Source organism: Prinia subflava, chromosome 2, assembly GCF_021018805.1.
Source record: "Prinia subflava isolate CZ2003 ecotype Zambia chromosome 2, Cam_Psub_1.2, whole genome shotgun sequence".
NCBI classification, from domain to species: Eukaryota; Metazoa; Chordata; class Aves; order Passeriformes; family Cisticolidae; genus Prinia; species Prinia subflava.
In genome coordinates, this window is record NC_086248.1 from 88,220,819 (window position 1) to 88,234,884 (window position 14,066).

General features: G+C 36.9%; 1 protein-coding gene across 5 annotated transcripts in view; it reads right to left on the reverse strand.

The window, feature by feature from the left end:
• Positions 1–14,066, reverse strand: part of PLD5 (phospholipase D family member 5) — a 186,065-nt gene that overhangs the window by 66,618 nt on the left and 105,381 nt on the right. For all 5 annotated transcript variants that reach the window (XM_063390930.1, XM_063390929.1, XM_063390928.1 and 2 more), the window contains one exon: positions 6,121–6,289. In XM_063390930.1, coding sequence (XP_063247000.1) covers positions 6,121–6,289 — 169 coding nt within the window. The remainder of the gene's footprint in view (positions 1–6,120; positions 6,290–14,066) is intronic.

The window sequence follows — 14,066 nt, forward strand, 5'->3', positions numbered from 1 at the left end:
ACAGTCTGGCACTGCTAGACTCCAACCAAATCTGGGAACAGCCATTGCTGCCCTGCTGTCTGCTGAATTCCCAATCCTTGCTTTGCCCCATCCTCATGTTACCCCACAGCATCAGGCTCCTGGTATGGCAGGGCTCAGCCAGCCTTTGGATGTGCTTTCATATGGGTCCCCCGACTGGAAACACCAACACTTTTGGTTTCCATTAGCTACATCTTTGCAAAAGAGAGTTGGGAAAATCAAGGATTAAAAGGTTTGCATTATGCATATTAACTAACATACATATGAGTAGAAACAGCTACTTAGGTTGTCTGTGTTGTTTCCACTTACTAGGTAGACAGATAAACAGTGTTTTTGTTATCTGTAAAAACTGATTTTGTTTAGAAGCACAGCAGAAAGCTCTAGCATACAAAAATAAAAATGGAAAATGCATTCATAAATTAGATGGAAAATTATCATTATCAATACAAATTACTGCATTAACTCTTCTGATAAAGAAATGCTTAGACAGTTAGTGTCTAAACCTGATAAAATTAATTGCTTCAGGGCATGGTTCCTAATTTCATTTCCCTATGGTAGTTATTTTTAGATGTTATTGTCACTTCTACCTGCAGGAGATTATATTTACATATGATTTATAAAAGCTTTGACAAACAAGTCTGGACTTTCTGTATTAACTGTAGTTTGGGCGAAAACAGACCCGGCAGCACCTCCTGAGTTTTCCTTTATATTAGTATGCCCTGATGTAACTAACCAACGTTGCTGTCTCCTACAGGCCGTGCTGCCTGCTGAACAACCCCTCCTATGGGCTAATAGATTGCTTGGAGTGCAGCCCTGCATTCCAATGAAACCATCTCCTCTGAAAATCCATCTGTTTTCCCATCAGGGACATCACAAACTATTCATTTACAGTATTTTTTTTTTCCCAGTTATGTGTATAAGAGTAAAACCTCAAATTGATTCAACATGTAAAGCACCTCTAAGTAGTGATGGCTAAAACTAGGAGTGCACTCACCACGAATTTGTGTTTATATGGGTACATAAAAACCACCACCTGTGACAAAACTGGAAAGAATTCCCTTTGTCTCACCTGTTACTGCAGCATCCCTCAGCAGGCATTCATACCCTCACCAAGGCTTAAGCTCGACAAACCAAACGGAAAAATTCACAACTTGCTTTTAAAAGCAAATACATACGCCAGTAATGGGGTTACTAGAAATTCTTCCCACACTTCTGAAGAACCTAGACTTCTTCCCCATTAATATTAATTTGAAACCCAGTTTCTACACTTTCTGACATGTTTACTAGCAATTTTACAGGTTTGTTCTATGAAAAGGAAAAAAGATGGGACGGAAGGTCTGAAATGTTTTGTTACTGCTGTCAGAACATTTGAAATGTTTTTGTTGAATAAACCCTTATGCTGTCATTCAGACCACATTCCCTTTGTGAGACAATACCAGGCTGCTGCACGATTATGTGACAGTGATCAGAAGCATTTCTACACACCCAGCTTGTGAGGATTGAGAAATAGGAGCAGCCAAGTGCTATGAAACTGTGACTACCTTATAGCAATATCTGCATTTTAACAAACAATACCACCAGAAATCTGCTTAGCCTGATAAAATATTCTCTTACATTTTTTGCTGGGCTGTTTGAAAAAAGCTTACCAAAGGTGACAAAATAGAATGCAAAAAGTATTTATCACATGAAAAAATTTACTTTCACATGGTCGCTTTAAACTATCATAAATCTCAAAGATCAGTCCCAACTGTACCTGCCACAGAAAACTGGTGAATTAAGAAATCCCCACAGTTGTCATTATCAAAAGGCCTTGAAATTTCCCCCAAAGCAATTTTTTGCCAGGCTCTAGACTGGCTGATTGTTGCCTGGCTGATTTCCCTTGTCTGTTCTTGTCTCTATCAGCACAGGTTCCTCATAAGAAATAAAATGGGGAGACACAAACATGAAAATGCTGTTATTTATTGAAGAACTCTCAAATTGCATTATTGTACCCTTCAGTAACATACAGTCATAGAATAGATCTCCATACTGTAGATGCCTACAGTTTAGAAAATGCTTATCTTCTTAATCCCACAGAAAAAAAACCCTGGTTATTTCAAAGACTTTTCTCCTGGGTTTTTTAAATATATAATTCTACTATTTTTCCCAAGTTTTCCCATAATCAAGCCTCTGGGTATATTTCTAAAACATCACTAAAAACCACAGCATGCTGGCAGAAACCAAGTAAATCAAGAAATCCTAACTTTTACTGCAGAACAATGAAACTTAAATGCTTTCCTCAATTCTTCTAATGAAACAGCTAATGCACAGGAATAGAATATGCTTTCCTTTTAAAAACTCTCCTTTCATTGAATTTATTTTCAGTACCTCAGTCAGTACCAGGGAAACATCACCACCTGGAGAGATGTTTATGTTAAGATGAGCTTATAGATCTCTATGGCTGATCCTATACAATTTCCACTGGGAGCTGCTAGATTTGGAGATATCCTCTCCTTTTTATTTATTTACTTTTTAAAATAATTTTCAAGGAAGGAAACTTAATCCCTTGCACTAACATTTGTTCCACCAAACAAATCACTTCAGCTCCTTGGGCCATGACTGTGTGAGTGACTCATAACTTCTCATAAGAGATTCACTGCAAAGCTGGACAGCTCCCTTACATGAGACAGAGCATCAGATGGATGGGGGACTTTTTCCATCAAGCCATTTGGGAGATGCACAGTAGTTTGGTGAATAAAATCAGAAGTATCTATTTTTTATGTGATATTTGTAAAAATCAAATGCAGATCTACCTTTGATCACCTTGCGTTTATCCAAATATTCATCCAGGGACAACTGTGTCATAGACATGGCAATACCAATAAGCCATGATAGCATTGATTCTGATTTGTGAAAAACAAACTGAAGTTTGTGAAGGACTTGCTGGAAATCTAAAAGGTCATTCTAAATTAAAGTTTCAAAACAAAAGATGAGCCAGAGGAAATGAACTGTGAAAGCTGTAAACTGGCATGATCGTGTATTCACCTCTCTCCTTCCACTGAAAATGAATCAAAAGCTGTCCTCAAAACAAATGCTTCCATTTTCCTCTAATATCTCTAAATATCAGACTGCCACAGGAAGAGTCACATACTCACATTCCACAAAAGCCTCAATGCTTCTACATGACAACTACCCTGCTATCTTGAAAGCACACATATGACAAAACAAACTCGCCAAAATACGTGGAATTTTTTCTGAATGAGAAATGCAGTGTAGAGAGAACTCACTGTTTTGCCAAGTAAATATTTGTTTACTTGACTGTTTTAGCTGTTGAAGCACAGGAAAACTGTCTCATCATGAGCCTGTCTTTAGAGAATCCAATTTAGCAAAACTCATAATCTCAGATGACTGAATGTGACTGTTGTGACCTGGACAGCTCAGTCAGCAATGAATGTTTATTTAGATTTCTAACAACAAAATACAGACGCGCATGAGTCAAGGACAAGAGGTAATATATCCACAAAAACAAAACAAAACGAAACAAACAAACAAACAAAACCCCCACAAACCCCAAAAACCCAATCCCCTCCCCCAAAACAACAACAACAAAAAAAACCAAACAAAAAAAAATCAACCAAGAAAAAAAAGAACACACACACAGACAAAAGAAACAAACCAAACCCGCCCCCCCAAAAAACCCCAGCAGAATGTTCTGCAACTTTACATACGCAAATATATACATATCTACATATGTCCAATATATATTTGGACAAGATTGACAATATATGTACATACAGACAACACATATATTGGGCATATATATATTTGTATGCATACATGTATGAGACTGCACAGACACACGTAGAGAAAATGTAGTTAAACTTTGTAACTAATTGAGAAAAAGGAATCTAGCCAACCCTGCTTTTCTCCTTCAAAACCCCATGTCTGTTCAAGTGCTCTTGTGCAGAACCTTGCTCTCCAAAGCAACTTGAATATTCATAAAAAGGAAATTGCTAATTATAGAGCAGGATGTGGGTCCGTATGGAAAACAGTTCTGTCCTTAGTTTCTAAAAAACAAGAATCCTTCAAGGAACAACTAGAACTGATTCACTAAGCACTGTACTACCTGGGAGTTTTGCATCTTAGCCCCATACCTTTCATAATCCTTCTGCTACATTGGGCAAATTTACCCAAACTCAAATTTTAAAGACTTGAGGACATTGGACTTATTCTTCAAACAATTACTAGATTACAGTTATCGAAGCTCCTCTGAAATTTCACATTTCCTGCACTAAGTGGAGAAAGCAGAGCTAACAATACAAGTTTTCTATCTTCCCTTTCACAGCGTGAGCTTTATGTACATTCTCTGGGGCGGCAATCAGGTAAGAAACATTTCCTCTTGGCAAATTTTTAGCAGACTGGCCAATAGCAATATAGTGTTTTAGCATGAATAGACAATCTTGACAGAAAGATCTATCAGCTGTTCAGTCCACACTGCTGTACAAATGAGAAAATGACTGCCATATTAATTGCCTTTAAACAGAAGTAATTACTCATTTTTGTAAGACTACTAGCAGGCAGAAAAAGACAGAATAGAATATTATGAAAAATGTTTCATTTTTCTGGCTTTAACTGTGCATTTGAGGACAAAAGACCAAATCCACTTCTTAGACGTCTCTTCTTCCTTTCCTGCTGAACAGTATCTTTGTATCTACAGTTTTTTTACTTTGCAATGCAAATGTGGGAAAGGGAAAGGATTTGATGCTTAACTACTGGAATCTCAATTCCAATTTTGCTATTTTTTTTGTCCTCTGTTTGGGATTTGTTAGGCTCTGCCAGTTTTGAAGCAAATGACATGGTGAATTTTTTTCAGACAAAACATTTTTGAAAGATTCATGCACATATCAATTCATGCACATCCTAGAAACATCTAAGGCACTATCTCCTTGAATTCATCTGCTTGAATGACAGTACATGGGTTTGAAGGTACTTAGACAACAAATTCAAATAAAGCTCAGCTGCATAATTACATTGTGAAAAAATTCAATATTTTGACATTCCATAAATTCATTCACAAACTATATTCCAATATTTATAAGCATTCCAAAATGAGAGATTTGCATTACATTTTCTATTCATCTGCTCACCTTATATTTTCAGTATTTTAAATGGACATGCAGCAAGCTTATTCTGAAGAAAAGTTCACGTATGCTGCTCAGCTAGGCTACAGTGTATTTCAACAGAAGCAGAATACAGTTGGTTAGACTACCAGGATTTACCTATCATCTACCAAAAGGCATTTTTTACTGCACAGCATCAACAGACCTAGAAAGGAAAGCCCAGAGTTTATGCCATGGTATAATAGAGTTGACTCCTTGCAGTTACCTGGCTGTCATTTTAGCTGCATTTCATGTCAGCTGATGCCATTTCAGAAAACAATCTATCTAGTGGAAAAGAGGAGACACTCTCAGCCTATCCCTTCTTTGATATCTTAGCTTCACAAGTGATGCTAAATGGAAACTTTTCTGACCACACTTCTAAGAGGACTGCTCTCAAGAATGAAGTGTTTGTTTGCACAGCATCATTGTAATGTATTCTGCCTTATTCCCCATGATTTATGATTTTTCATGCTGTTCTTAATTGCAGAAATCTTGAACACTGCTCTCTCCCAAGATTCATTTTGAAAAGCTATGAATCAACTGATACAATTTTGTTCTTTGTAAGAACTGACTCATCTATTTGGCTGGAGAATTAATCCACATGCTTGCCTTTTTATTTCACCAGTAGCACCAAACAGAAAATAATTGTACAGGTTTATGAATATTCCCAAATAGGTGGATGTGCTGATATAGATACAATCTGACAGCTTTCTTAAGGTTACACAATGACTTTCTTTCCTTAGATGGAAGTGCTGCGAGTATATGTTGAATTTTATCTAGTCCAAGCACATCACTGCTCTCAGAAATTTTTGTATTGGCAGGAAAATCCCCATAGGAAAATTATGTTTTAGACTACCCAAACAAATAGTTCTGCTACAGGGAAGAGTTTTAGTTCTGTGAAATGAATAGTTTGACAATAAGAACAGACTGTTAAGGTCCACTCTTTTGTTAGGCTAGAACATACCTGGCATGCTGATGGATGACTATGATTGAGGTCCCACTGGGAAGACACTATGTCAACAGACTTTTCAGCCATATTAAGCAAATTCATCCAGCCTTGGAAAAGAGACAAATGGGATGGTGCACTGTCTGAATAGTTGATCCCTTCAGGAATATTTTCCACGAGAGCAACCCTGAGAATAGATAAGGAAAAAATAACCACTTAACAAAAGCACTTTTCTGTATTAGAAGGTTCCAAATTGTTAAGAACTTCAGGTTTTGGGCCTGCGGTTCAACATCTGCTCCCAGAGGCTCTCAGCAGTTTGCCACCCTGCAGCTCTCTCTGAAGCATCTGACTGTCATGCTCCACACTTCCCAGAACAGAGAAGTGCAGAAGAGCCCTACTGCTAATGCAGCAAGGCCAATTAAGCTTCAACTAGCTTACACAGGGAAGAGGTTACTTCTTACAACACAGTAAGTGGGAATCAGTCCTTAAGGTGAGGATGGGAAGAATGAGACAATCTCCTCTTGCTTTGCCATTCTCATCTCTGAATATATTTCCTTCTCTCTAAGGAATGTGGCAAGAGGTACACCCCCTGGCATTCTCTTAGGTCTGCTTTTCAGTTGACATTTTATTATATTGCTATCTCTACATATGAATTCTCCCTTTCCAACTGCTCTAAGCCATCCAATTTTTCTGCTTTTGTTTATCTGTGTAAGGCTTTAAACTGGGACCAGTGGTTAAAAAAAGAATTATGACCTTTTAGTTTCTTGCTCTCTTTGGAAAGCTCTTTGATCTTACTGTCTACAGTATTCAAAACATTTTAAAATTAGAGTACACAAATTCATACAGATACAACCATATCCAGGAAGCCAAACAAGCATTGTAGTAAACTGTCAGCTTAAAACATGCTCCTCTGCTTCAGGGAAATGATGTCTTTCATTCAGCATATCACATCACTGCTAGATTTCCTCAAATTGCAGCAGGTAAAGCTTCTTTCTACACTCAGTAGAGGAATTTTAAAATGAAACAAAGCCAAACAAGTTCTTCAATTCTGTCTCTAGGTAAAGAGAATAAATTTTCATATAAATGCCCCTGACATCTGCCACTTCTACTGTGAACGAAACAAACCAGATGTAGGAAAGCTGTAATAGGAACTCAGGGAACACTCCTCTCTTATATACAAGTACATCAAGCATTTCCACATTGTTTTTTATACTTGTCAGTGGTGTTTATTATCAACTCCAGTAATATGAATATAATGTGTAAACTTTAAGTAAATCATCATTATAAAATTTCAGGGTAAAAGAGAATTGTACATGTTTTCACTCTTAGAAAAACAGGTTGGTGCAGTATCTTCTAATAATTCAGCTCATCCTAGAGGGTTCACATGGAGACTGCTACAGCTATTTCAGAATATCAAGCATGTCTGTGAGGTGAACTCATTAATAGACTGAAGATTGGTACTCTTAAACAATGTAAAGAAAACCCAGCAAGAACTGTGATAAGTGAACCTCTGGTCATTATCACACTCTCAATCTTCTGGCCTGGCAAAAAATCCCACCACCCAAACCAGGACAGGCACAGCTCCTCCTGTATGTTCTCTTATTCCCCCAAGTCTGTCAAACAACATAGGTATCACTAAGCTGCAATTACCAATGACACTCTCCACAACTTACTTTGAACACACTATTCTATTTATTAACATTAAACTTAGCTACATTGCAGTAATGGAGTTGGAAATCAGCAAATAAGCTGTAAAATGTTAAAAACACAACTAGATTTTTAATGTCTTTGAAGTAGATTTTATTCTAAAGCATTCTACCTACCTTGTTTACAAACTTTCTGAAATAACTAGTGCTCTAAAAATTGAGTGCCCTTTTAAAAACATTAAAAAAACCCCTATTTTACTCTAACACTCAGGGGTTTATGCTTACTTTTGTCAATAATCCTGTTACAGAGCTTCATAAGACTTTGATTAGATCCCTTGAAACCCTGGCTTGCTCTTTTTTAATAGTTAGCATTGCAAATCATATTGCAGCTCTTAGCATGCCCATGTTTCCAGAACTTTTTAATGGAGAGTTGTAGGATGGCCACCTTCAAAGAGCAAGAAATTGAAGCTGAGAACATAAATTGATCTCTGTAAGGACATGAAACACTCCTCATACCCCAGTTGCAAAAATCAGAAATGAATGCACCTCTTTCTGAGATCTTCCATCCCCAACTCAATCACATCGAGATACAGGAGAAAGTTATTCTGAATATTCTTCAAAGACATTCTTAATATCAAATAATCATTCAAAAATAAAATAATGTCAAATGCAGTTCTGATTTAGCTAGAATTTAAAAGTACATATCACTCCCTTGAACAAGTAGTGACCAAAATTTCCCAACATTAGCATATTGCCTGACATACATGGTGTTTTCTAGTGGAACCCATGCAAACAAATCACACAGGAGCCCACACAGTGATTGATAGGACTGTAGCTGTCACAGTCACTTCCAGTGGCTTTTAGTAGTGTTTCCTATAGGCTGTAATGAACGGGTGTCTCACTGGAAAGCCTTAGCTTAACTTCCACTTCTCCTGTCTCTTTCTCTGGCAAGTTGAGAGCTGCCAAAAACCTAACTCTGCCACAGAAAGGCTAAGGAGGATCGGGCTAAGGGCTAAGGTAACTCAATCCTCCTTGTCAAAGGAGGGTCAATGCCAGCAGGTTGATCAGGACACTATCCAGTCAGGATATCCAACAATATCCAGTTTTGCATATCTCCAATATCTCCAAACCCAAAACTTATCATATTTGAGATGACAGATCTGACCCAGCTAAACATATACATGTTTGTTTCTGATTGCACATTATTTAGGTGTGCATTAAGCTATAATGCAGGAAGAGTTGTGGGTCATTGCTGTTCACATACATTTTGTTACAGATACCATCAAGATATGCACAAAAGTTGGGCTCTTCCTCATTTGTCATGGGCTAAAAGCTTTTACTTTTTCAAAGAAAGCAGCAAGGAAAATTACTGAGCAATAAAGAATTCAACTCCTCCTAAAAGGGCCCTTGTCAAGGACAAGGTGCCTCTTGGCAAAGAAGTTTGTCCTGACTATTGGAATGAACTTGCTCTTCACTGGGAGAACATCTCCCGACTCCTAAATCTGCGTTGCATCCACCAGGCTATGGCACCAGCACTAAATAACACACACGATTGCACAGCTCCTGCCCTTGTATAACTTGGGCTTGGTTTTCCAGTAGAAGCCAAATGCATTCCAGTTAACAAAACTGTTTTTCAGAACAGACACTATCCAGTAATATTTTTCCAACTCTTCTGTTTTACTAAATAGCAAGTATAGGAAAGTGGTCACAGCACCAAGCCTGAGTCTGAGAACGGTTTGGACAATGCTTTCAGGCATGTGATGTGATTCTTGGAAGAAAAAGACATTTAATCTACCTAGAGCACTAGTTAAAACACTATTCTCAGAGTGTACATTTCTCTTTAATAATGAATTGATTCTGCCATAAACTTCCAACACCCAACACCAACACCAAGCTCAGAAGTAATCAAGAAGCCAAGCACCAAGTTTTTATACTAAGTGATTTTGCCTTTATAATAGTCCCTTTTTGTCTGGCACAACAACAAAGTTCCAGTGCTAGTCAAGATGAATTTTGTTAAAACTTCTGTGCAAAAATTTGAGTTTGCGAGCCCCAGTTCCATCCTTCCAATAGAAGCTAAATTTAGCTTTCATTTTTGTTCCAATATGACCCACAAAAAGGTTCTTCAAATATGGTATTACAAAATCTTCCAGGAGAGAAGGTCATTCACAGACCTTGAGGAAATTAGACACAGGGACATAATTTATTCTGCAAAAATGGCATATTAACAAAGCAAAACACAAACGTACCATGGTGATTAAAACAGACTTTTCCTGTCCTCAAAATCATTAGCAGATAACCTCACACCTGTTGAATGAAGGTGTCATTCCTCCCCTCTGATTTCCTGGTGCTCTATTTCATCAGATAATGCCAACATAGGCTTGTCTCTTCTGATTTATGGCTGAAAATGTCAAATACTACCTCACACAGACTGAGAAAGTAATATTACACAATTTCTGTAAAGTTAGACAAAGAGACAAGGGTCAGAGAGAGAGCGAAGCTCATCTTAGCTAACAGAAATGGGGCAATAGAATGGTATTTAATGCCTACCACAGAATAGACCATGACCTCAATAATATTCTTCTGGGCTCAGCTATGATTTGCATTTAGCAATTCCAAGTGAATTCTGTACCCAGTAAAGGATTCTTCTTCATCTTTGACAGTTCTTTGGTCAGAAAGCAAGAAGGTTTATTTCTGATCTCACACCAATTTGTTCCTCAGAAGGAAACAGAGGTTCTTAATTTAGCACATAGGTTAATTAGAGTAGAGAGGGTTAGAACAGTGAAAATAGGCAGATGCTATATGTCTGTCTCTTGAAAAAATTTGGGGCTATTGGCAGAAATTCATAGCTCTCTTGGAAAATTTAGCTCTAACAATTCTACTAGTATAAAAGGAATTTTTTTGATGGTTCACACCATATTAAAACAAATTCTGGAACACTATTCACTCCAGTTTGTCTCAATCCAGAGATGTTAAGCTGTCCTTCACCTACTGCAAACATTTTGACAGATCTCCTAAACAGAGGCTGAAATTCTGTGAATACCATCCATGACTGGACTCAGAAGACACAGGCCTCTTCAGCCAAGTCAGTGGCTTGATCCTTTTAAACATGAAGCTGCAGAAGATGGCTGTGGCACAAGAGTAGGAGTAAAAAGCCCTGCTAACTTCAAGTATTCATTGAAGTTCAGCCTTAAGCACACCAGTTCATTCCTGTAATTAGAACTTACACCTTTCCCTTTTTATGGCTGCCTCTTCTTTGACTTAGTTTCTTTTCATTTTTTCTTACTGGTCCACAGAAGCAATTGAAGTATGATAACTATATTTCAAAACATATTTTAACTCCTCACCACTTAGGCCTTTTTATATTTTTTTTGTAATCAACTTGAAGATCACTTTGTTATTGCTGTGCCCACATAATTGTTTTTGTGCCCACTCATCATGATGTCTAAAAGACAAATACAGCATGCAGACGAGCACAGCACATCCATTAATCTTGGCAGATTTTATGTCCCACATTCTCGGTTGGTACAGTATAGAAAATAAGATTTTCAGTCAGCACTTGTGTCAGTGGAACAATACTGTTTTTACAAGATTAGACTCAATTCTCTATGTCTATAGAACAAATAACTAGAAGCACTCCCGGAATACCTCTTGTCTTTGGATTGTCCCATGGATTCTAATGTACAAAAAGGATGATACCCTCCCTCTGATACCATCATCTTCAGAAGAATGCACCAATAACAAAGTCCTACTGTGATGAATAACACAGTATCTGTGTTCTAACACACCACAAGCACAGAAGTTTCAAAAGAAGGATCCACTAACCAAATTCACCAGTCATCCAAGATTTAAACCTATGAGTGATTTCTAATTAAACACATTTTGAGTGATAAAACGAAGTTTTCACAGTTGCATTTCAGATGCAGCTTTCAGCTCCCAAAGGCAAAACTGCATGCAAAAGAGGGAAAGAATTGACCAGATGTTTCACAATGTCACTCCCACCTACTGGGGACAGTATTTCCCTGGTGTCAAAGCAAATCTGAACCTTAGCCAGAAATTCAATCCAGCCTGCCAGGATCATTTTAACATTGGAACCAAGATAGCAGCCATATAAAGTATCAAATGAAAAAGGAGCACGAGAAAGAATGAATAGCAAACATTAAAGATTTTCATTTATTTTACTGATATGACTGGTATTTACCTCAGTTCAAAAAACTTATAAAGTACAATGAACACAGAGCCTCAAGCAGCCTTAGGACTTTTCATATGGTTTGTGCAGACTTAGGGTTTCTTGTGAATTATGCAGAAAAGTCCACTCAATACTGATCTTTTCCCTTACATATCCAGGTGCATACCAAAATAATTCTTACCAACAGCCCTTTGCTCTCTAAATCTTGAAACAAGTATGTTTAAATAAGATTGTTGTTTCCATTGTATAAAATTATTTAGCATCATTAGCACTCAATAAAAAACCCTCATAGAAGAAGAAAAAGAAATTAGAATCTAATTGAAAGGGACAGACAAAATATGTTTACAGCCCCTTTTGGAATAAAATACTGTGTGGTTTTGCTTCAGGTTTCTAGATCTGTTATATTATGCCTGAACCATAGCACTAGCATCCCTGTTTGAGAATACTTAAATAAATAACATATTTTAAAATTATTTCAAAAGCAAATTAACTTGTCTGAATGTTAAATTCTACATATACAAGTAAAATAAATCTGAGAACTAGTAATCACTAGTAAGTATCAACTAAGACTCTGAAATCTTTCTCTAACTGGTAGAATTATCATAAGAATGCAGAGAACCAAAAGAATCTTTAATTTACTGAATTAACAGACAGGATGTAGAATTTAGTCTTCTAGACTTCAGTCTGGCATTCCTAACTAATTCAGTAAAAGAAGATTTTTCACAGGTCCTGAACATACACATCTCAGAACAATTTATCCTCTTTTTTGTATCTTCTGTAATCATTTATATACACACAGATCAAACAGATCCTACTATGCCAGAATATATAAATACATTATGGAATAATTATAAATATTGCATTGTTTATGACTTGGATAGAATTTTTTGACACTAGCTAAGGAAAATGGCATTATGAAGCTGAGCAGCGAAGCCATCAAACCAGAAACAAGCATAGCTACATTTAATAAAGACAAGGGTAAAAATACAATAAAGCTAAAACTTTTATAATAGAGGTCTTGTGTTGCTCTTAATTTCAATTCTGTATATAAGTTTATGAAGAATAAAATACCTAAGTACCTGAAATTACCAACAGACTAACCACAGACTTAGTAAAGGCTGGTTTGACTGGAAAATCACTACACTATTCCAATGCTATGCTTTATTTTCCCAGCCTTCCCATCTTCATCCATGAGAATCAGTGCCTTATTCCATGAGGGAAGAATTACTTGTTATAGTGACAACTAGTGCTGCAATCGTGACAACTACATCTGAATTTCCAAGACACAGAACGCAGATCCATTTTAGGAAACATTCAGGTGTCGTATGCAATCGTTTAATTTCAGGTGAAATCTTGCAGGAATTGATGAGCACTTGATCATTACTATCCAAATCCAGCCTGTGTTGCCAGTTCTTGAAGCCCCACTGTGCTGTGTAATCAGAGCTGAAACATACCACAACTTTCATACTTTACTAAAAGTTCAGCACAAAGATAAGTACATTTACTAAACACCATAATGCAAAAATTGAATGTTTGATAAGGCCACAAGAAATGTCAAAGAGACATTATTTGAATGAAACTGGCACAAGCCATCATCTCACTTTCCCCATGTTCTGATGGAAGCTGACCTTTTAAAATTCATAATCAATAGAAAAGGCATCATACACCACTTTTTTTTTATACTCGTACAATTCTCTGGTTGCTGTCAGAGCTTTGATTTGCACCCTTTTAAAATGGAATAATGCCTGTATTTTCATGAGAAAAATATTTCTTAATGTTCAAGTAAATCTTATCTTCAAGTAAATCTTATTTCATGATCTCTTGTTTAAATTACTTGAATTTTTTTTTCAAATGAAACACCAAGGCACTTTTATGTCAAAGAAAGCAACAGTATCTCTAGATGTTAATCATCATTCATTTCAGAGCATGCTGTAGCTGAATTTCACATACAAGAAGGCACAATCCAGAGGTCAAACACTGCAGTGTTTTGCTCATGGCTCTCTTTATGCACAACAGATATAAGCCTCAGGGATATGTGTGAAATCTATTTAATGGACACAGACTAAGAACAGAAACTGCCATCTGTTCCTCGTATATATTTGGGCTTTCTGTAAGACACTTCCATTAGGCTA